The sequence below is a fragment of the Loxodonta africana genome, chromosome 16 (genome assembly GCF_030014295.1).
Source record: "Loxodonta africana isolate mLoxAfr1 chromosome 16, mLoxAfr1.hap2, whole genome shotgun sequence".
Classification (NCBI taxonomy): Eukaryota; Metazoa; Chordata; class Mammalia; order Proboscidea; family Elephantidae; genus Loxodonta; species Loxodonta africana.
The window spans coordinates 18,085,469-18,109,551 of NC_087357.1; the positions used below are offsets into that span (position 1 = coordinate 18,085,469).

Below are 24,083 nucleotides of genomic sequence, written 5' to 3' on the forward strand. Positions count from 1 at the left end.
ATATGGTCAAAAGTGACCTTATTCTTATCATGAAACACCATTGAGTCTCATAGGGCTGTTTCTTATGTCCCCCACTTTAGACCAAGGGAGTGATGCCCAAGCACAAAAACAGTTCTAAGGAAGGGGACTTGGTACGCTTTTTCTTGTTTCTTTCTCCTTCAGCCACTGAAGAGTGGTTTGGGGTTTAATAGCACTCTCTTCCTCCTAGTTCAGAAGCTACAACCCTAACAGGAAAACCATCAGATTCCAGGGCCTTCCCTGTTGTCATGGGTGGTGGCTTTTACCCCTTTTTGTTATTTAGGAATCGAGATTTTTTTTTTTAAATACATAAATAAATAAAGGACTTTGTGGTTAAGTGTGGAAGATGCACTAGATTGGAACATCTCCTCAGCTCTTTCTTCATTTAAGAAGGTAGAACTGGTGTAGGAAAATTTTTAGTTTTGATGAACCACGCTAGAACAGAGGGATCTACAAAGATTAATCACATGGACCTTGCCCTTAGAGCACCCCCACTCTAGGAGAGAGAGAGAGAACAGAAATAACGAGTCGGTTATCTTGCCCAGGGATTCAGGTAGTCATAGTCTTCTTTGTTTTCTTCATGAAATTTCTTTTTTCTGTTTTTTTTTTCAATAGGGCTGAAAATCATTTAGCCCTCAGGCACCTGTAATTCACCTCACAAACCACTACTTACGTTGCTCTACTTGCGTAAAACTGTTAGCCTTCCGTCTGAGGAGGCAGTAGATTTTCAGAGGACAGAGTTTGAAATTCTATGTCATTATCACACAGCAAACCAGTCCTTAGTCAGTTAGGATTGAAGTGCTCTGGTGGAACAGTGTGTGAAAACAGCCATTAAGAGAGTCTTTTTTAAAGATTTTATTGATGTGACTCAGCTCAGGTTTGAGGTGTTTCTCTAGAAGCTGATGGAGAGGCTAGCGTGCTAGCTGCCCACGTTGTGCCTGATTTCTCACTGCATCATCACTCCCTCTGGCCTGTCTGTATCGTTCGTGAACAAAACAGACCACAAAATGGCAAAAGTTGCAGAGAATTCATGTTGCTCTTGTTTGACAGGACCGTCTTCTTGAAGGTTTCTGTCCCACAGCGATTCTTTAGCTCTGGCTCTTTGGACCTGAATGAATCCATGGCTCTTTCTCTTCTTTGTAAACACAGAGAACATGTAAAAATAACATACTTTCTTTTTTTTCTTTTTACTCAGGTAATGCACTTTTGAGGGGGTGAGAAATTTAGAAGATTCCTACTGTTACTGTTGTTGTTAGGTGACATTGAGTTGGCTCTGACTCATAGTGACACTGTAGGACAGAGTAGAACTGCTCCATAGGGTTTCCAAGGAGCGGCTGGTGGATTTGAACTCCCGACCTGTTGGCTAGTTGCCGAGCTCTTAGCCACCACACTACCAGAAGGTTCATATATGAAAAGAAAAAATAAATCTCAACCTTTATAATCTAGAGATAAACATTGTTAATGTTAGTGTCTGTTCTTCTTTATAAAATGCTTATATATACATTGGAAACCCTGGTGGTGTAGTGGTTAAGTGTTACGGCTGCTAACCAAAAGGTCAGCAGTTCACATCCGCCAGGTGCTCCTTGGAAACTTCGTGGGGCAGTTCTGCTCTGCCCTATCGGGTTGCTGTAAGTCAGAATCAATTTTACAGCAACAGGTTTGTTTTGGTTTTATATATGCATTAAATCTTTTTGTTAAATATGTTTATAATATTTATGGAAGACAAAGAGAATACCAGGAAAAAATATTTCTCTAGCTCCTGGTGCCCTATAGGCCCCTAAGTCTCTGTCCCTGCTCACAGCCTCCCTTGAATTTTTATCATTTCCTCTGTTTTATTTATAGTTTTGCCAAATACGTATTTATCCCCAAACAGCATATTATTTAATTTTGCATGTTTTAGAACTTTATATAAATGGAATCATTTTGCATATGTTGTTCTGCATCTTTTTTTGTGTCTGTGAGATTCATCCACATTGAAGGGTGTAGCTGTGGCATGTTGATTTTCACTGCGTTGTAATACTCCATTAGGCAGCCACACCAGAGTTCATTTATCTACTATTCTGTCGGTGGACGTTTGTGTTGTTTTTGGTTTTTTGCTATTCAGAGTTATGCTGGTGTGAAAATTCTTATACATGTCTCCTGGGGTACCTGTCTGAGAGTGTCACTAAGATGTATGCCTAGACGTAAGATTTTATTTTCAGCTTTACTACATAATGCCAAACTACTTTTTAAGTAGACCTAGTGGTTTATGTGACTATCCACAGTGTGTAAGTTCCCATTGTTCAGTATCCTTTCCAGCTCTTGATATAGCCATACTTTTTGCCGGTTGTGTCTTCGGTGGGTGTGAAAACATATCTCTTTGTGTTTTACTCTGTATTCTCTTGATTACTAGTGAAGAGGAGCATCTTTTCACATATTTGTTGACCTCACGTGTTTCCCTCTTCTGTGAAATGCCTGCTCAAGTTTTTTATATGTGGTTTTTAAAAAACAAACATGGGCTCATTTTGCTCTAATTTTTGCAACTGAAAAAAAAATTTTTTAATATATCATGAATGTTTTTCTGTCCACTAAATATGCTTCTACAACATGCTTTGAGTGGAAGCATGCCATTCCTTGTATATTGAGTAATTTACTGATCCTTCAACGTTAGACCATCTGTATTATCGCACTGTTTTCAGCAATGATGCAGAGAACATCCTTGCAGCTAAATCTCTGTCTGGATTCACAATTTGTTGCCTCAGCGTATGTGTTCCTAGCAGTGGGACTGTTGGGTCAAAGGGTATGAATATTTTTAGTTTTGATTCATATTGCCAGGTTGTCCTCTAAGAAGGTTCTGTCACTTTATATTCCAACCAGCAATGGATGAAGGTATGAAGAGCCTTCTAAACATTTTTTTTTCATCCTCATCTCTGATAATTTATGTGACATATGGTCTGTTTTCTTTTCTTCATCCTCTTAAGTATCCATGCTGGCGGTAGAAGAGTATGAGGAAATGCAGGTAAACCTGGAATTGGAAAAGAACCTTCGAAAGAAAGCAGAGTCGTTTGCACAAGAGGTGGGTATCTTGCAGGGATCTAGGTTTTCACTTTTTTTTTTTTAAATTGCTGATGATGTATCAAATTATTTTTTGAAGTTGGATAAGAACGTATCATTTGGAATTAAGCTGATTTAGGGGGGCAGTTATGGAATAGTATCAAATGTGCTGCTCTTGGAGTCAGGAGATCTGGGTTCAGATTTTGTCCGTGTTAGTTACTAGTTGTGTGACCTCAGTGTAAGTCCCTTAGCCTCTTGGGGCTTCACTTTTCCTTTTGACTTTTTTTCATCTGTAAAATGGGCCATGAGACCAACCTAACTAAATGGATTTTAGAATCAGGTGGTGCAAATTTTAAAACGTATTTTGCAAACTGCAAAATGCTGTATAGGAGAAAGGAATTATATTTAGGGATAACCATAACTTGTGATGGAAAGTCCAGCTTCTGCCCAGATGCCTGTGAGTTTCAAAAAGCCTTAAGAATCTGGGGCACATCTCCGTATGCCATCTCGGATAACAGTGTCATGGTATCAGTATTTCTCTTCAGCTACTGTACGGTGCTCTCATTACGTGAGTTGATTCTTCCATTAGCTGTGGAACATTGCCATGTTATGCATCCATTAGCTCTGCCTGTCACCAGTGTAACGATTTTCCTTTCATCTGAGAGATAAGCCCAGCACTTCTTGTGTTCCAGCTTACCTTTGTTGACATGCAGGCACTGGGTTTCCATGGCTTCAGGGCTGGCTTCCTGGGATATGATGAGGCACCAGTTGGCTCCACTCTAGCATCTCATGGTGTTGAGTTGACTCCATGAGATCTCCATTCTGTATACCTGTTTTGTATCTGTACATACTGTGAGTTGGAGGAAAGTAGCTGAGGAAATGAAAAGCAGTCCTAGGTGGAGGAGTCTGAGATACAGAAGGAAGACAAAGCACAGGGTTATGAAAATGACATTTGGAAATCAGATTATGGTTTTGTGCAAGAGGTCTTTCTGTGCTTCAGCGTCCCTGTGCTATCAATGAACTCTACAAAAGGTTTCGTCAAGCAGATCTGATTTGAAGTATTATGATTCATTTTGTTCACAGAGTTTAATGAAAGGTGAGTAAATATTTTCTCCTATTCTTGGAAGAAAGAATTGAAGTATGTCAGAGTCCTCTGGAAAAAGCTGCAGCGATATAAATAATAGAGCTAAATAAACAGTTGGGAGGAGATGGTGGAGATAATGTGAAGATGTGTTCATTGCAGAACTGAAGAGGTTGGCTGACTTCGACCTGAATGCCAGGGCCTTACTTCGAGAGACATCTTCAGTTTTCCATCTGGTGTTGGTAGAATGATGTTAGAATACAAAGCTGCTTGAAGAAAAACTTGAAGGCCGTATCAACAGAGGAGATAGATGGAAGAAGCAAGATTGCACTGAGAATATGAGCATGAAGATTTACTCTACCGCTCACCTGGTACGGCCTTAAGCCTTAGAGATTGGTGGGAACTATGATGCTGACATGTTAACCGGAATGAGAAGGAAATAGAAGATAGAGGAGGGAAAGCAAAACCACGACACTTAGGTTACTGATAGCATATGTGTTTGCAATGGTGCGCAATATCTAGAGTCAGTCAACACAGAAATGAGAACAAATCAGTTGTTTTTTTTTTTCATACTAGAGCTAGGTGGGAACCAGGGTTTTTCCTTTTTCATGGCTTAAAAATTCTCAGGTTTTTAACAGATAACTACTGCTCAAAGGCGCATGGCTTAGTTTAACAAAAGGGTACTGCTCTCTGCATCTTGTTCCTTTGTGCACTCAGCAAACCTCTTAGGAGTCATCTGCTCTATGCCAGACGCTGTGCTGATACTGGGACTACAAAAGGGAGAAAAGCAAGCATGGTCCCTGTCTTTTGGGAGCTTAGAGTCTAAAAAAAAAAAAAACCAAACCCATTGCCGTCAAGTCAATTCTGACTCATAACGACCCTATAGGACAGAGTAGAACTGCCTCATAGAGTTTCCAAGGAGCACCTGGTGGATTTGAACTGCAGACCTTTTGGTTAGCAGCTGTAGCACTTAACCACTACACCACCGGGGTTTCGGGCTTAGAGTCTAGAGCCTTAGAAATAATTTTTTTTTAAGTTAATTTGTTTTAGGGTTTTAATTTCAGAAGGAATATATATTGTTGTTGTCATGTGCTGTTGAGTCGATTCTGACTCTTAGTGACCCTATATGACAGAGTAGAACTGCCCCATAGGGTTTCCTAGGCTGTAAGTCTTTTCCGGGGCAGATTCCCAGGTCTTTTCTGAGAGCCACTGGATGGGCTCAAACTGCCTAGCTTTTGGTTAGCAGACTAGTGCTTAACTATTGTGCCACCAAGGCTGTTTAGGAATGAAAAAATAAAAACAATTCTCAAATGTGTAAAATAAAAAATGTCCCCCATTCCAATCCCACTTGCTCATTTAAAACAAAAACATGATCCCCCTCATCATGAAGGAAACAGGCGGTATCTTCACAGCTATGCTAAGTTTTTATATTTCTTTGATAAAATTTAAATTTTTAATGACTTTCTTGTATGTCTTGAGTGTATTTCTCTTGCTATTGAGTGTAGTTTTTTTTTTTTTTTAAGTTTGGATGCCTTGTTCAACATGTATCCCAATATGCATGTTTCCCAAACAATTCAGATGATATTTCAGTGCTGTTTTGGAAAGAATGAATTATGCATGAGTGATATAAGATCTTCTTGTTTTCATTCTTCTTTGGTAAGATTTATATATTTTTTTCTGAAATTCTGATACCTATTTGTCTAGTACAGAAATTAAGAGACCAGCTTCAAAATGCCAACCAGTAAGTTCTTATCATAACTAAAAATCAAATTCATTAGTGTTTGGTAACTTTGAATTCTTTTGAAATACTATCTTTAGAAAAGGAATTATGTAAAAGTATTTTATTTTCGTATCATAAAGTTTAGCAAAGGTGGTCTGATGATTAATTTTTTTTTCACATCACCATGCTTATTTATAACAATTTCTTTCCTATATATATTTTTCGTCTTATAGTGTTACTATTTAGGGACTTGAACCCACCAGCCACTCCTTGGAAACTCTATGGGGTAGTTCTGTCCTGTGCTATAGGTTCGCTAGAGTGGGGATCAACTCTATAGCTATGGGTTATTCAGGGACTTAGTTTTGCAAAAGAAATTCACGTTTCTACCATCCCCAAGATTTGATATATTTCTCCTCAAAATAACAAATCTGAGATAATTTATAATCATGTATGGTTAAACACGTTTTCTTGAGTGATACATGGAAAAAGAGCACTAACTGTTTTTCTCAAAGAGAACCCAAGCACAGAGAAGGAGTGCAGTGAGAGTAATAAAGCCACCCCTCATGTTGACTTGGTACAACGTGGCCTGGTCTTTGATGGTGACTTTACCGCCTCTGTCCTGGCCACCCCCACTATCTGCTTTTTCTCCGCCTACTCCTGCTGGTCAAGTGTGATTGGTCAATGGCTTTGCTTGCTGGAAAGCTAGGGACTTAACTTCAGCTGCTGTCCTCAGGCCTGTCATGTTGACTACTTGAGGTTCTTCCTAAGACGCCTATAAGGGACCCCAACTTGTCAAGTTTTAAATGTTTGTTAAAGGAATTACTGTAGTAACCTGGAATGATTCATTTTAATTAGATCATTGGTCTAAAATTTAAGATACTGTGAGCCCTGGTGGTGCAGTGGTTAAGTGTTTGGCTGCTAACTAAAAGGTCAGCAGTTCGAATCCATCAGCTGCTCCTTGGAAACCCTATGTCCTATAGGGTCGCTATGAGTCGGAATTGACTCTATGGCAGTGGGTTTTTTTTTTTTGTTTTGTTTTTGATGAAATATTGATCATTGTTCCCTAATATGCTTAAGCCTCCAGTCTCACTCTTTTTGAGCCTGACATGCACATGTCCACACACACAAACACACAGGTGCTCACACGCTCACTCATAGTCTCCCTTTACCACTCAGTCTCACAGAGAACTGTGGAGTCGGGTGAGAAAAAAGTGTAGATTTCATTTAACATGCTGTTAAGAATCTGAAAATTGAAGCCATACTATAAAATAGTCCTAATTTCTGACATCGTAAAATACTTCACACTTGGATTACCCACTGGCCAACTTGTGTAGCGTTAGGAAAAAGAAATAACAGATAAATAGAAAATAATGTTGTTTTCAATCATGTAACATTGTAAGGATTAAATGAATATGTAAATTGCTTCATAAGGTGCTCAGTAAATGTCGTTATAACTTCTTTCCTTTACCCACCTACTGTTAACTGCTTACACTACTGGGTTGGTTTAAAGCGAAACTTTAGGTCTAGTAAATGGTGAAGGTGATTAGCCAGGTGGTTAAAACATGGAGCTTGTAAATCAGGCGGACCTGGGTTTAAACCTTGGCCTTGCCACTGTGTCCATGGGAAAGTTGCTTAATTCCTCTGAGCCTCATTTACCATATCAATAAAATAGGGGTGATAATAGCATCTACTTACAGCGTTGTGCTAATGATTAGATGATATTATGAATATAAAGCAGTTGTGGTAGTATATCACAGGGAACTGCCAGAAATTTAAGCTGGACTCAGAAGCTGGAACGATGTCAGATGGATCTTGGCTGAAAACAGGGAATACCAGAAAGGTATCTACCTGTGTTTTATTGGCTATACAAAGGCATTCGACTATGTGGATCATAACAAATTATGGGTAACATTGTGAAGAATGGGAATTCCAGAACACTGAATTGTGCTCATGAGGAATCTGTACATACACCAAGAAGCAGTTGTTCAAACAGAACAAGGGGATACTGTGTGGTTTGAAGTCAGGAAAAGTGTCTGTCAGGGTTGTATCCTTTCATCACATTTATCCAATCTATATGCTGAGCAAATAATGTGAGAAGTTGAACTATATGAAGAAGAACACGGCATCAGGATTGGAGGAAGACTCATTAACAGCCCACGACATGCAGGTGACACAACCTTGCTTGCTGAAAGCGAAAAGGACTTGAAGTACTTACTGATGAAGATCAAAGACTAGAGCCTTCAGTATGGATTACACCTCAACTTAAAACAAAAATCCTCACAACTGGACCGATGAGCAACATCATGATAAATGGAGAAATATTAAAGTTGTCAAAGATTTTATTTTACTTGGATCCACAATCAACACCTGTGGAAGCAGCAGTCAAAAAGTCAAACAACATATTACATTGTGAAATCTGCTGCAAAAGACCTCTTGAATGTGTTGAAAAGCAAAGGTGTCACTTTAAGGTGCCCCTGACCCAAGCCATGGTATTTTCATTTGCCTCATATGCATGTGAAACCTGGACAATGAATAAGGAAGACTGAAGAAGAATTTATACCTTTCAATTACAGTGCTGGCAAAGAATATTGAATATACCATGGACTACCAGAAGAAGGAACAAATCTGTCTTGGAAGAAGTACAGCCAGAATGCTGCTTAGAAGCAAGGGTGGTGAGACCTCGTCTCACATACTTTGGACATGTTATCAAGAGGGACCAGTCCCTGGAGAAGGACATCATGCTTGGTAAATTAGAAGGTCAGTGAAAAAGAGGAAGATCGTCAACGAGATGGATTGACGCAATGGCCTCAACAATGGGCTCCAACATAACGATGGTTGTGAGGATGGCTCAGGACTGGGCAGTGTTTTGTTCTTTCATATGTAGGGTTGCCATGAGTCAGAACTGACTTAATGGTTAGGCACCTAACAGTTATTATTAGTATTAATGTATTTTGAAGCAATAATAAAGTAATAAAACTGAAGTATAACTAAATTATTGTGTATATATATCTTGTTGACAGCTGAGATAAAGGTACTAAAGATTGTATAAAAGTTATGAGTGAAATTTTAGCCTTTACTACTTCTAAAACTGTTATACTATATAATTCAGACATTGTCTTTAACTTTTTAATAAAACTCCATGTACTTTTCCTTTTGTTCAAGTTACAGTTGGGTAGCTCTGTGGAATTGTTTGGTTTATACTTTCTCATAATTAACTTTTGTAGATGTTCATTGAACAAAACAAGCTAAAGCGACAAAGCTACCTTCTGCTACAGAGCTCTGCTCCTGACCAGCAGCTTTTGAAAGCTTTAGAAGAAAATGCAAAACTCACCCAGCTCCTTGAAGAAGAGAGAATTCAGCATCAACAAAAGGTACTATTAGATGTTCTTCTGGCATCTCAAAGATACATATATATTCAATCCAGTCGTGTATAATTCCATATTTTGCCTTAGTTACTTATTCCCTCCTGTGACTTTTTAGGAAAAAATCCAGCAGATGAACCTGACTTAATGCCCAACTAAAATTTATTGTACATGATTAGACTTTATCATGATCCTTAAGCTGGTCAAAGGATCAGAAGAAGTCGGGAAAAGAGAGATGACTCAAAAAGAGCTTGGGTAATGCATAGTCCGGAAATCCGTGAGCTGATTGTGTTTTTTGGGAACTGCATACACTAGAAGGGTGTAGTTGTCTCAAAAAGCTTGTTTGAGGGCATAGGTTTTATTCAGAGAGGGAGGAAAAGAAAAATCTATGTTAATAGTAGGTGTTTGCTTGGGAGAATTTCTGATTTTGTAAACTTGTACAAATGTGTATGTTTAAAGACTTCTTCAGTGGTTATTTCAATTTGTATGTGTGGAGCTGTCCCAGCTGACACAGCCTACCTCTGTGTGCTGGGCAGAGAAGGGTAGGCATTCTGGTAGGTGGGAGAGGAGGAGAGGCAGAGGTGGAACAGAGGCTTTCAAATTAAAGAAACCACTTAAGAAAAATTACATCGATATTTATGCTGCTTTCAACGCACCTAGCTTGTGAAGGAGAGGCTATTAGCGGCTATTTGCTATCACCTGTCAAAGTTTCTTTCAGCAACAATATTGTCATTTAATTTTTGGACATTCTGAAGTTTGTTTACAAAGTTGTTGGTGAGATAGAGTTGGGCATTTTTTTTTCCCCCTCCTTTGTAAGAAATGCTGGTTTATGCACAGAGTACCTCTGAATGGATAGGGAAGAAACTGGTAACAGTGGTTGCCCCTGGGAAAAAGGACTGGGGAACAGCGTGGGAGGAAGGGAGTTTCTGCCCCACACCTGCCAAGTGCAAGGATAAGAGCTCAGGCTGCTAACCAAAGGGTCGGCAGTTTGAATCCACCAGGTGCTCCTTGAAAACCCTGTGGAGCAAGTTCTACTCTGCCCTATAGGGTCGCTGTGAGTTGGAATCGACTTGACGGCAATAGGTTTTGGGTTTTTATGTGCAGGAAACACCATTTCAAATAAAGAGAGAAAGGAAGAATGTGTTTTTTATTCAGTTTATCTAAAATTTAGCTTTTTGTTCTGAAAAGTCCAACCACTTGCAGTTATCTCACTTAGTAAATAATATATGCCTGTAGCCTACTGAATTGAACTAAGGTATAGGACTGAATTACTGTGTATACACCTTGTTGGGAGGAACCCTAGTGGCACAGTGGTTAACGTGCTCCACCGCTGACCCTAAGGTCAGGAATTTGAACCCACCAGCTGCTCCATGGGAGAAAGCTACGGCACTCTGCTTCCGTAAAGATTTACGGCCTTGGAAACCCTGTGGGGCAGTTCTACTTTGTCCTGTAGGGTCACTATGAGTCAGATTTGACTCGACAGCAGTGCATTTGGTTTATACTTTATTGGAACGTGTATATAAAAAGTTATGAGTGAAATTATAGCAATCACTACTTCTACAACTATTATACTGTATAATTACTCTGGAAACTCTTTCATTTGTGTGGTTTAAAATATTTCTGACCTGTCTGTAAATTCCCTTACAGCTTCAACAGTCTTTAAAACATAGCCGTTGTGTATTGTTTTTGTGATTTTAAAAATAACATACACTAATTGTAAAAAAAGAAGTTTAAAAAATATAGAAAAACTTAAAGAAGAAAGAAAATTAAGATTACCCAAGAATCTCGTATTTTGGTCAGATCCAAAGTATGTAAATATATGTTATGAATACATGTATATGTATGTGTGTGTATATGTACATATATAGAGAGAGATAAAATGGAATGATGCCAAGCATACTATTCTATAATCTGATTTTTCAATTGATAATGTATTTTCCCATGTCACTATATAGTAATAGTAAGCTATGTGATTTAAAATGATTTTGTAGTATTTCATTTAATGGACACACAGTAATTTATCAAATTAGTAACATTTATATCGAATCAAGAAGGTGATAATTATTTTAAGTATCATCTTGATCACAGAATTTGCATGATTTTTGAGATGGACTGAGATGTACTATGAAGTGCAAAATGAAAGGGAAACATTAATTTTTTCCCTTTCTTTTCGTGACAAAGGAAGAAGTACCAGCACTTAAAAGCTTGTTTATAACTTACAGGTCAAAGAGTTAGAAGAAAAACTAGAAAATGAAACACTCCACAAGGAGATCCATAACCTCAAACAGCAGCTGGAACTTCTAGAAGAGGATAAAAAAGAATTGGAATTGAAGTATCAGAATTCTGAGGAGAAGGCCAGAAACTTAAAGCATTCCGGTAAAAGCATTGAATAGGCTACTGTGTCTTTTTATTAAACTGTGACTCTCTCATGCCCAGTTCAAAACCTGGCATCGAGGTAGCCCAGGACATTGATGAATGCTATTGAGAAATACCAAGATTTATTTTTAAATTGCTCCATTTTTAATTATTGTAATTTAGTAGAGCGGCCACTCTAAGTCAAATGATTCATAAATATTTAGATTTCTCTTTGGACTCAGAGCCTTTGTTACTATCCCATGCAGAACTGAGAGACAGAGATACCACTGACATAGGATCGCCAAAACCTTCAGCACTTGCCAGTTCCTTAGAGGAGAGTGTTCATTATGTACTTGCTTTATGCATTTTAGGGTGCATTTTAAAAAAGAATTAAACTTTTTAGGTTTTAACTACCTTCATCTTTGGTGTCTAATTATACACATGAAATAATACTTTCAATATCACACCTAACAATGAAACAGGCAACAATATATATATTAAATGGAAAAAACTTTTAAAACACCAGGGAATACTTAAATCAAAGAATTTATTCATTCAGTTCTAGAAGGCTTACCAGGAATCTGTGAGTTAGATTACCACATAGGCATAAGTAATAAGTTTCTGTTGGAAGGCAGGTAATTTAAGGAGGCAGGCCATTCCCTTTATAACAGCTTCAATATTCACGTCAGATATTTTTGGTTAATTTTATACTAGAATTTTAAAATCCATGCTGAAGAACCATGTAGGCTTTTTCCTTTTGAAAAACATTCAATGCTTTCTAATCTACAATGAAAATTGATTGGAATTTATTTTTTAAAAATTGATTTCAAATCAAGAAATAGTCCCCTGTTTTTAGTGAATAGTGACTATCAGGGCAGCATGTAGGCAAAGCTGTCTTTATTATGCATGGAGGGGAGTGGACACTGGAGATATTTGAGGTTCAATTGTGAACGTGTTTATTTAGTACCTGCTGTCTCAACTCTATGGCAGTGGGTTTGGTTTTTTGGTTTTTTGGGGTCTGTGCTACCAGCCCTACTCTGGGATGCTATAAAAAATACAGAAGAAAAGAAACCATACCTTCTGTCCTTGAAGGACTCAGATTCTCTCTGGAGAGATGGACTCATGCATATGGAAATAACTAGAGGATTCTTGATGTCCAGCGCATAGCCCACACTGCCTATTTTAAGTGGTGAGGGTCAAAACCAATGGCAAGATCACTGGGAAGTCATCCTGCATGGAGTGGCTGTGGAGCTAGCTTCTGAGCACAGACACAGAGCACTGAGTACCCATAGCCTATTCACCCATATTATAGGTGTTTGCATCTGTGATAGAAATTTTAAATTAAGCTCCTCAAAGGCAGGAAGAGTGTCTTAAATAGCGCCAAGGATGGGCCCTTTCACATTGCTGGTACTTATAAATGTCTGTTGAATTAATAACTTGAATGAATGAATTGAGTGAATAAATTACATCTCCAGAATGCTCTTTAAAAGCCCAACGAGCTTCGGAGTTTCAGACATTTGGGAGCCTGAGTAAATTTAAAATAATGAATAAATACGGTAAAATGGTTAGAGCCAAGTTTGTGAAGGAAATTAAGTGGGGGAGGGAAGTATGCAACTATTAAAATTCACTTTTAAATGTTACCTTTACAATTAGTTCTTAGTCTATACACTTCTAAAGTCAAGTATGAACAATTTCTTAGTGTTTGAGTAGTGGATTGTATTGTTACAAATATTTCTTCAACCCACTCAGCCCTTATTCTCCCACCCGCCCAGCCGTCTTCTTGAATTTTTTTTCTTTTCTGTAGTTGTATCTATAGCAGATGGTATTTTTTTTCTTTTAACAGATGGAAGGCCTCTCTTGCGTTAGTAATTATAGACTAGATAAAAAAAAGTCTACAGTTTCATATTGAAATTTCTATCTTTGCCTTAAAAAGTACTTGATGTTGAGGGAGGTTATGTTTTTCTTCCTTATACATGCAAAAAAGATGTTCAGTTGCCTATTTCAGCTGTCTTCTGAATGCATGCTCTCTGTGCAGTTGATGAACTCCAGAAACGGGTGAACCAGACTGAGAACTCAGTTCCTCCTCCACCTCCTCCTCCGCCACCACTCCCCCCGCCACCTCCCAATCCTATCCGGTAAGCACATCTGGGAAGACTGTTCTCCGTCAGATGTTATTCCTCGACAGAGGACCTGACATTTATGTCAGCGATGTCCTTTTTTTTAATACTAGCTTACATTGCATTATTAACCCTAACCAAACCCATTGCTGGTGAGTTGATTCTGACTCATAGTGATCCTATAAGATAGAGTAGAACTGCCCCATAGGGTTTCCAAGGAGCAGCTGGTGGATTCAAACTGCCAACCAGTTGGATAGCAGCCATAGCTCTTAACCACTACACCACCAGGGCTCCGTTGCATCATTAGGGGGTCGGTAAAAAGTATGAAAGATGTCACCTAGTGTTTCCCTCAGGGAACTTTCAGAAGGCCAGTGAATACAGTAATGAACATATACAACCAATACTCCCTTCTAGTTATAAATTCTTGTGGCCTACAGCATTCTTCTGCTATATAGACATTTAGATTCCATGTAGAGCTTCTGGATGAAGAAGCTAGACATTTTTTTCATCTCACATACTGTAAAAACTTTAGTTCATGACATTAGGATTTCCTTTTAACTGTAAAGACCAAGGAGTTTTGAGCTGCCCTGGAATGTTTTTATCTTTTTCTCTCAATAATTTGAATTTGAAAAACTCCCGTTTGGCCAGTTATTTTTAAAATAAAAGTACTAATTATCGTAAACTAACACTTAACTGAAAGTACTGAAATTGTTTTTTTATCCCTAACCTCATATTTAAACCTTTGTAATGCTGAACGTTCCATAGAAGAAGGAATGGTGTTTGAATTCTTGAGGCAGGAAATCATCTATGCAGACAGGAAGGAACTTTTTTTCTGAAGGTCAGCCAAGCTGACTTGATGGTATTGAGTGCCCAACTTCCGCATAGCACGTACTGGGAGGAGACCTTGGGTCAAAATTCCTGCCTTCTTTGTCGTTCTGCATTCCACCATCCACAATTCCATGAGACAACCTGTGTGTCCTGGTAACAACTGACTTCCTCGTGTCATGATGCCAGCTGCTTCTGTATAATTTATTCCTGAACAAATGGCATTTAAACTTCTGCTAGACTTTTACCTTTCATTAACTCATGTGATTTGTTTAATCCTTTCACACAGCGAGGCCATTTATTGGTACTTTGTACTTTTGCTGACCCATCTGAATAGAATGTGTAGTATGTTCCTCCCACACAACTATGAAAATGGGCCTTTGCCTTTGAAAGAGATTCTCATTAGTTTTCCTTACTGAGCAGGCTATGACATAATCTACTTTAAGCCGTTGAAGTAGTTAAGGCAAAATAATTTTTACACGTGATCGATCCAGGACTGAATTGAAAGAATTTCAGGTATTTTAAATTCTTTCTCTCCTGGGTAGCTGAGTCTGTAGGAGATGGTCTGAATTTGACATTTAAAATGGGAAATTCATCACTTTGATCTTTCTGCCAAGGTCTAGAATTTTGAACTGATAAGAAAGGTCACTTCTGTCTATGATGAAGAGAGCTATTAAAAGGAGATTACAGCCTTGCTGTTGGTCTTTAACTTCTAGTTTCAGAAGCCTGGAGAACCTCTAGAATTAAAAGTTAAGTATAACCTAAATGGAAGTTTTTCCCGAAAAGCACTTTACAGTTAAACTGAAATGAATGTAGAATTCAGGACTTTGGATGTCTAAAGCATGGACTCTTCTGTAAGGCTCTTTCAAGAAAAAAATTCACTGAATAATATGCACGATTTTTATTTGGAGGTGAATTTAAATAATATAGGACATAATTTTTCAGTAAAAAGAGATTTTTGGAGGGGGGTAAGGAGTGCTTTCTTCTCTGAGAACATATTTGCAGATGTATTGCATTTCAGCGGACTTTAAATCCACTAATCAGGATTTTCCAACTTTATTACTGAGCAGCTTATTTTACCCTGATGTGGATCATGGATAGAAATGAAAGTAGAGAAGGAAAAGAAAAAAACATGGGGGCTTGTGGCTTTATTACTTTTCCCTCCTTTTTCCACTCATTGAATCTAGAAGACACATGGGAGAGAGGATGGAGGAAGGAGGTCTCCCTTGGCCATTTTGTGTGAGTGGTAGTGAAAGCGGGACAGGCCCGGGGCAGGTGTGGTTCATGCGGAGAGGAATGAAGATTTTTCAAAGAACTTTGAGGTGAAAATTGTCCATTGAATAGTTCCATCTCAGCGTGGCACTTGCTTGAAGTTTTTATCCATTCAGTTGAATATGGCTGTGAAATGGGGCAATGAGGGCCAGAGGTTTGGATTATTGATCTCAGATGTCTTGTCCTAGTTTCTCATCTGTCCTGTGAGGTGCACCCCTTTTATTCTCTTGATACTCTAAGCACCATCTTGACAGATGGTTCTTTTTTAATATTATGGATAGTTTTTCTCTGGACACAGAATCAGTCTCCAACCTATGCTTCAACTCAGACCATTTTAAACTAACATTGCCTTTCACTTACCTGGTTTACAATGATGAACACATATTCTTACTTCAGACGTGTAAATATGTAAATACCCTGAGCAGTACAAATAATATACTCCTTCGTAATCTTTACGTACAGTAATGTATACTCTCAGAGTTTCCTCTCAGAGGTGGCATCATTGCGGAGTGTTGTGTGAGGGTAAGGACAGGTTGTTGTTGTGCCATCAAGTCCATTCTGACTCATAGCGACCCTATATGACAGAGTAGAACTGCCCCATATCGTTTCCTAGGCTGTAATCTTTATGGGAGCAACTCGCCAGGTCTTTTCTCCCAAGGAGCCTCTGAGTGGGTTTGAACCACCAACCTTTAAGTGAGCAGCAGAGCTCTTAATCATTGCACCACCAGGGCTGAAACGCCACCCTGTAATGGAATGTTGGTAACAAGTAGACACTGGGATACTTCTGGCATTCAGTTGGCTAAAATGAAAACTGAGCAAATACAGCTTTTGTTCTTCGTACTTCTAGAATAAAATGCACCTATTGCAAAGGCTTATGTAAATGGGAATTTCTAACTTTTGTGGAAATAATTTAATGCCATTTTGGGCCATTATGAGCTCAAAGAAGGTAAACTAGATGAAGTCAAAGCCCAATGATGGGCTGTTTCTCAGTTGATAAGGCCTGGGAGCTTCACAGGCTAGAGAAGGATGAGATTTCTTTTTACTGGGCTTTGTAGAAGGTTGGCCAGAATGCTTGGAAATTGTAAGAAAAGGCCATTAGAAAAGAGATTAATAATATAACCAAAGGAATAGAAGTGGGAAGACAAAAATCTAAAAATATATAACAATTAAAAACCTCAGCTTGTTACGTTCTCAGAGCAAGTATTTCGCTGTACATTTGTCCCTTTTCTAAAGACAACATCATGCCTTTCCTATCCTCCAAGTATTTGTTTACCATTGCTAACCTCCCACCTTGTCTTCTTCAGGAATGTACTTTGTCAGATCCAGTTCACCATACTGAGGACATTTACAATAGAGTTGAAAGGACTCAACAACTCTTATTTATTTTTTTTTTGTAAATTTTTTTGGGGGGAACATCCATACAATCACCATCCAAGTCAAGAAATAGAACAACACTGCCATCCTGTGTATTTTTTCCCCGATATAACTCCCTCCCAATCAATCTCATATATATACACACACACATATATACACACCCACGTATACATGTATATGATATATACACATGTATGTGTACATATGCCTGTTTTCGAACTTTACATAATTGAGATTTTGCTGTATTCATTTGTGTCATGTGCTTTTCACTCTATTATTTTGTAAAATTCATCCATGTTATTTCATAAAATTGAAATTCATGTTCACTGCTTCATAAACCATTTTATGAATGTCCCAACATTTATTTATCCATTATGGTGCTAAGGCCAGGGCAGCTATGGAAATTCACTTGAACATTCTTGTACATGTATTCTGGTACACAAGCACTCATATTTCTGTAATATATAGTGGAATTGCTGACTCTTAGTATATGTGGGCAAGGACTGGTGGCGTAGTGGTTAAATGCTGCGGCTGCTAACCAAAAGGTTGGCAGTTTGAATCCACTAGGCACTCCTTGGAAACTCTATGGGCAGTTCTACTCTGTCCTATAGGGTCGCTATGAGTCGGATCAACTCTACAGCAATGGGTTTGGTTTTTTTTGTTTTTTAGTATATGTGTTTCTTAACTCTGATAGATAATGCCAAACAGCTTTGCAAAATGGTAGTACCAATTTAAGGAGCCTGGCGCTGCAGTGCTAAAGTGCTTGGCTGCTAATCGAAGGTCAGCAGTTCAAACCCACCAGCTGCTCTGTGGGAGAAAGATGTGGCAATCTGCTCCCATAAAGATTAAAAAAAAAAAAAACCAGTGCCGTCGTTGCTAGGCGGCATCTTTATGGGATTACGGCCTAGCAAATCCTGTGGGGTAGTTCTGCCTAGTCCTGTAGGGTCGCTATGAGTCACAATAGACTCGATGGCAACGAGGGAGTACCAGTTTATATCAGTTACACCAATTTATTCCTGCTGGTCCACAATCCCACCAGCATTTGATATCATCAGACTTTGAATTGTTCGATGAATGTGTAGTGGTACCTCAGTGTGGGTCTGATTTGTGTTTCCTGGTAACTAATGAGGTCAAGCATCTTTTTTGTATGTGTATTGATAACGTGGGCATCCTCTTTTATGATGTGCCTGTTTAAGACTTGTGTCATTTTTCTGTTGGGTTGTCTGCATTTTCTCATTGATATGTAGAATCTCTTTGTATATCCTGTAGCTTATCTTTTTATTCTTTATGATGCCTTTTAGTATATGGAGGTTTTAAAATTTCAGTGTGGTCACATTTTTCATCATTTGGATTTTGCATAGATGTTTCATACATGGACCAGAAAAACAGTGTGGTCTAAATAAACTTTATACCTAAGTATTTGGTCTATTTCATGCAGATTCAGATTTTTTATGCACATATTTCACAGATAGATATACTAAAACATACAGTGCTTTTTTATATGAAACCTCTCCTGATTGTTTTATCCTTCTTTCTCCCTCAGGCATATTACATAGATAGCTGTGGGTTATTTGTGAATTTTAGATATGAATATTGAAGTTTTTTTCTGTGTGTATTTTACTTTGAAAACGTGTACGAAGTGAATTAGTAGTTGTAGCGGTTCCCTCCCTTCAGTATTTAGTTTAGTTTTACACAGAAAGGGATAAGACATACTTCTCTTCCTTAATGTGATTTCCATTAAAAATGAAATGTAGGCTACTTAAATTTTAGTTATGCATTCAAATGCACCTGGAGAACAGTTGGATTTTTACCGATTATTTAGATTCTCTACATTTTATTTCTTAGATCATGAGACATCCAATGATTTCCTGTTCGTCTTTCTCTTTCTCCTAAAGATCTCTCATGTCCATGATCCGGAAACGATCCCACCCCAGCGGCAGTGGTGCTAAGAAGGAAAAGGCAGCCCAACCGGAAACAAGTAAGCTTCACCTCCACTTGGTTTACCTTAAGCAGCTAGTGGTGTGTAATTTTTCAGCATTTAACACATACATGTATTGAGTTCTTCGACTATGAACAGATTGTTGGGGAAAGTGTAAACTTAACAGCTATAAAAATGAACCAAATACAGACATTGCCTTCATGTAGCCTATAGAGGAGATAAACATGAACACACCACTGTAACGTGAGGTGTACTGGGAAGTGTGTTTCAGTAGAGGGACAAGGTGCTGTGGGATTGTAAGGGAAAGAGAGGGAGTTAATTCCAAACAAGGAATTTGGGAAAGGCTTCTTAGAGTTGGAGCCCTGGTGGCCCAGTAATTAAGAGCTCGGCTGCTAACCAAAAGTTTGGCAGTTCAAATCCACCACCTTCTCCTTGGAAACCCTATGGGGCTGTTCTGCTCTGTCCTAAAGGGTTGCAATGAGTCAGAACCGACCCAATAGCAATGAGTTTCTTAAGAGTTGGTAGCATTGAGACTGTCAAGCACCTACTATATGTCAGGCTTTATGCCGTGTACTGGAGATATAAGTAGTGAGGGAGACAGGAAGTAAACAAACAACTGTCTAATTAAATAATAATTAAGTACAATTTTTGATGAGTACAATGGAAGAGGTTCTAAGAGCTTATGGAGGTATACCACTGATGTCTGAAAGTGATGTTTTAATTGCGTATTTGTAGATTTAGAAAGTTGGGGGGCAGGTTTTTAGGGTGAAAACAGTTCAGATAGAGGGGCAGCAGATTCAAATACCATGGGGAAGGAGCTTGTCATATTATAGAAACCGAATGTTGCTATGGGTAGAACGCAGTGGTTGCAAGAGAGGAAGTCTGATAGATGGGCAGGGGCCAGATCCTGGAGAGCCTCATAAGCCATGCTCAAGGCTGTAGGATTTATCCTGAAGACAGTAGAAGTTGTAAGCAATAGTATAACATAATGAGAATCACTCTGGCTGCAGTGAGAAAACAGAGAACAGACTAACAGAGGAGACTGCTGCAGTCATTAGGATGTAAGTTGACAGAGGCTTAGATGAGGGGGGTAGCAGTAGGAATAGAAAGAAATGGATAAATTCAGGAACTATTTAGGAAGTAAAACAGATGAGACTTTGAGGTTTGTTGAGAGAATAATCTGAGGAGATGGGAATGGAGGGAAAAGGGCCTTCTTTTTGGGCAGAGGCATCAGGTCACTCAGTTCAGAGTCAGTTCATAGAGCTGAGAGTAGTTTGGTGCGTAGCCACAGTGAGGACAAAGACTTGAATGCTAGGGCCAGGTCTCAGTCCTTTGGGGTGAGAGCTGTAGAACCCAAATTCAACTCAACAATGTTTGCTCAATGCCTGCTAGGTACAAAGCATGGTGGATTTGCCTGGCTCAAGCCCAGACTGGTGAAAGCTTCTTCTTGGCCCCTCTTCCTGCCTCCAGGTGTCTTGGTCCAGTCCAGCCACTTCCACGTATTTTGCAATGTGGCACTCTGAGATCAGAGGTCTAATACATTGTCCTACACGTCATGGCATGTCTATGCTCCTCACTGTATCCAAACATTCCAAACTGTGATCTGCTTACAGAAGGTTCTCTGCTTTTACTTCAGCTTCATTTCTCATTACATCTGTCCAGCCCCTCATGGCTGGACATTACCTAAGGCGTCTGTCTGTGCATTCGTTGCTATTTTCACTCATTCCAGAATTTCCCTCCTGCCCTTTCTTTAGTCCAAGCCTCTTCCTCTGGCAGGGTGCTGATCTGATGCCATATCCCCTGTGCAGATTCCAGGCAAAGTACCTGTGTGAATCACACGTCTCCTCTTCCTCCTATTTGCCCGTATTTACTAATAATCCGAAATGAATGGCTCAATGTTGGGTGTTGCTATAACATTTTGTTTCAACTTCTGTTACAGTGTGGATTTAATGCCTTCTCATCCCGCCCCCTGCCCTTACACAATTTCCACATCTCTCCTCCTGAATAGATTGCAAGTTCTTTGAGGGTTTGTTTACCCATCGCTGCAGCCTGTATCAGCTTTCCCGTATAGTGAATGAAGTTTGGACTTTGTGTTTTTCTTTCTTAGCCAGGATCCTCCCGGCACCATTACAAACAGAGCTGTTTAATTTCACCTGTGGTTGCTGTGCCTACCTCTTGCAGACTTTCGTTGTCCTTCCTCCGAACAGCAATGGGGCTGAAAGGCAGATTCTGCTTTGCACAAGGCATTGCTGGATTCGGAACCAGTCCTGCCTGTGGTGGCTTGCAGGGCAGCCAGGATCCTAGTTAACTCTCAATTCCCCTGACACTGTAATTTAAATGTTGCTTGTTTCAGTCTCATTTTGGGGCAATCAGTATGTTTTAGAGGGTCAGGAGGGCAGTCAGGAGGAAATGATTTTTCCCTTGAAGTAGATTCCATTATCAGTTTGTCATCCTCAACAGCCCCCTTAAGTGAAAAAAAAAAAAGATTCTAGAATGTCTCAAGCCCCAGTATTAGGAGTCATAGCATTTCCCTTACAGAAATGGTATTTCATTTACAATTCATGAAATGTGGTAATATTTTCTCTGATATCCTTGGGCTATTGGACTGTTATTTTGAGAATCTAAATAGAAATACTGACACAGAAGTATAATTCTCTGTTGCTCCAGGAGCTTTAGACAAGCAGCCCTAATATCATACTGCCTTCACTGTTATGTGGTGGAGCAGCATAGCTGCCTGGAAGGCAGTTATTTCTAATGTCTTGTTCATAGTTCACACTGAAAAATAGCTGTTGAATGAGTAAACCAACCATGATCAAATTCATGACAAATGAGTAAACCAACCCATGATTCAATCCATGATGAATGCATGTAGGGCATTCCACACTGTATCATCTGTGACTCTTGTGGGCTTGCATTTATGACATAGGGACCAGTCTTGCTATCATAGTCTATAGTTGGTATGCTTTTCAGAGCATATGAGGGAAAAACTCTTATTGCTTGATGTCTTAGTCACCTAGTGCTGCTATAACAGAAATATCACAAGTAGATGGCTTTAACAAAGAGAAATTTATTTCCTCACAGTAAAGTAGGCTAAAAGTCCAAATTCAGGGCATCAGTTCCAGGGGAAGGCTTTCTCTGTCTGTTGGCTCTGGAGGAAGGTCCTTGTCCTCAATCTTCCCCTAGTGGAGGAGCTTCGCAGGCGCAGGGGCCCCAGTTTCAAAGAATGAAGTCTGCTCCCGGTGCTGCTTTCTTGGTGGTATGAGGTCCCCCTGTCTCTCTGCTCTCTTCTTTCTTTTATCTCTCAAGAGATTGCCTCAAGACACAATCCCAGTCTTACAGATTGAGTCTTGCTTCACTAACACAACTGACACCCGTCCTCCCTCGTTAACATCATAGAGGCAGAATTTACAACATATAGGAAAATCACTTAATACTGGGAATCATGGCCCAGCCAAATTGATACACACATTTTTGGGGGGCGTAATTCAATCCATGACACTTGGTTATGGCTCTTAGAACGCTTGATTGTGGAGGTTTGTGGAAGACTTTAGATGTAGTTTTATGGTCTGAATGTAAGAAATCATTTCAAACTTTGAAGTTAATAGCTGTAATCTTGACACCACTGTATTTATTGGGCCAGTTCTGGGACTTGGAGGTCTGCCGGCTGTTTACCACACATTTAAGCCCATTACTTTGTTAATATTTTCTTGCCTCTGTGACTCACTTTGCTTATCGGTAGAATGGAGACAGTGATTGTACCAATGCCATAGGGTTGTGAGAATTAATGAGTCTCACAACATGAAAAGTGTTTAGAATAGTGCCCAGCACATAGAAAATACTCAAAATGCTAACTGGAAAAAAACAAAACAAAACAAAGGAAAGGTACCTATGACCTCTGGAGGGTGAAAGGGGTCCTCTTGCTGCAGGTTCCCGTGATTGTTGTAGTTAAGGGAATTCCTTTTACTTCAGGCTGCTTCATACTCATCCAACCAGAATGGGTCCTTAGAGATTGATGCATCGTGAAGTAAAATTTTTTTCTATGCCTTTTTAAAAATATTAGTGAAAAAGACTGAATTCCTGTGAAATTTAAAAATTCATTGCAGTTTCTTCTAGTTAACAGCCAAAGGCTTTTCTGAGCAACAAGATGATGGTTTTGCCTGTGGGTCTTTTTTTTTTTTTTTTAAGGAACTCACTTATTTTTCAAGTGGGTCTTAAAATTTAAGCCTCATTTAATTCCATGTAGCTTTCTGATCCAAGGCTGACCTTGAAGCACTAACTCAAAGAACGTTTTATTTTATTTTCCTGTGGCAGTTCAGTAACATTAGACCTGTTGTCTTCATTTGTCCCTTTTCTTTAATCTCCAGTATCCTGCATATTTCTATTGTCCCCCTGATTACAGGCCTTTGTGAGACAATTACTAACTGCGTGATTGTAGAAAGAGTAACAAAACATACCATGAGCTCTCTGTAGGCGATTCTTGCAGATTTATTAGAACTGCTTAATAGTTTGGGAGTTCATATAGATTGCTTTTTGCTAGTTCAGAAACAGGGTCGGCGAGAGAGAAGGCTTGGGTCGCTAGCATCACCCATGTATTGTGCCTGAGTAGGGAATCTGATAAGAGCGATTTCTTAAAACCAGTTAAGCTTTTACATTTGAAAAAAGGCTGAGAAATTAAAGCCTGGTTTATAATCTGCCCACAATACAGATAGTGGCACTTCTCTGAATTATCACTATGATTCTGGCAAGCAAATATAAAAAACTACTTTAAATTCCTGATATGTTAGATGCTGTAGCAGATTTGAATGGTGTTGACCATAATTCTCCATCTGTCTGCCTTAATTAGTTTTTGTATGGTGCATTTAATTGGGTTTCAGTCATTCCTTACAGAGTGCTAATCTGTTTGTAGGCGGTGTTCCTATTGCCATTCAGCACTTCTCAGTCTCACTTAAAATGGCAGCCTCTCTGAAAATCCAATGTTTTTTGAAGA

The 24,083-nt window shown here is 39.1% G+C and overlaps 1 protein-coding gene across 1 annotated transcript in view; it reads left to right on the forward strand.

Moving 5' to 3' along the window:
• Nucleotides 1-24,083, forward strand: part of SHTN1 (shootin 1) — a 103,844-nt gene that overhangs the window by 46,742 nt on the left and 33,019 nt on the right. The window contains exons 8-12 of the mRNA XM_010588965.3: nt 2,979-3,073; nt 9,077-9,223; nt 11,437-11,590; nt 13,605-13,704; nt 19,053-19,135. Coding sequence (XP_010587267.1) covers nt 2,979-3,073; nt 9,077-9,223; nt 11,437-11,590; nt 13,605-13,704; nt 19,053-19,135 — 579 coding nt within the window. The remainder of the gene's footprint in view (nt 1-2,978; nt 3,074-9,076; nt 9,224-11,436; nt 11,591-13,604; nt 13,705-19,052; nt 19,136-24,083) is intronic.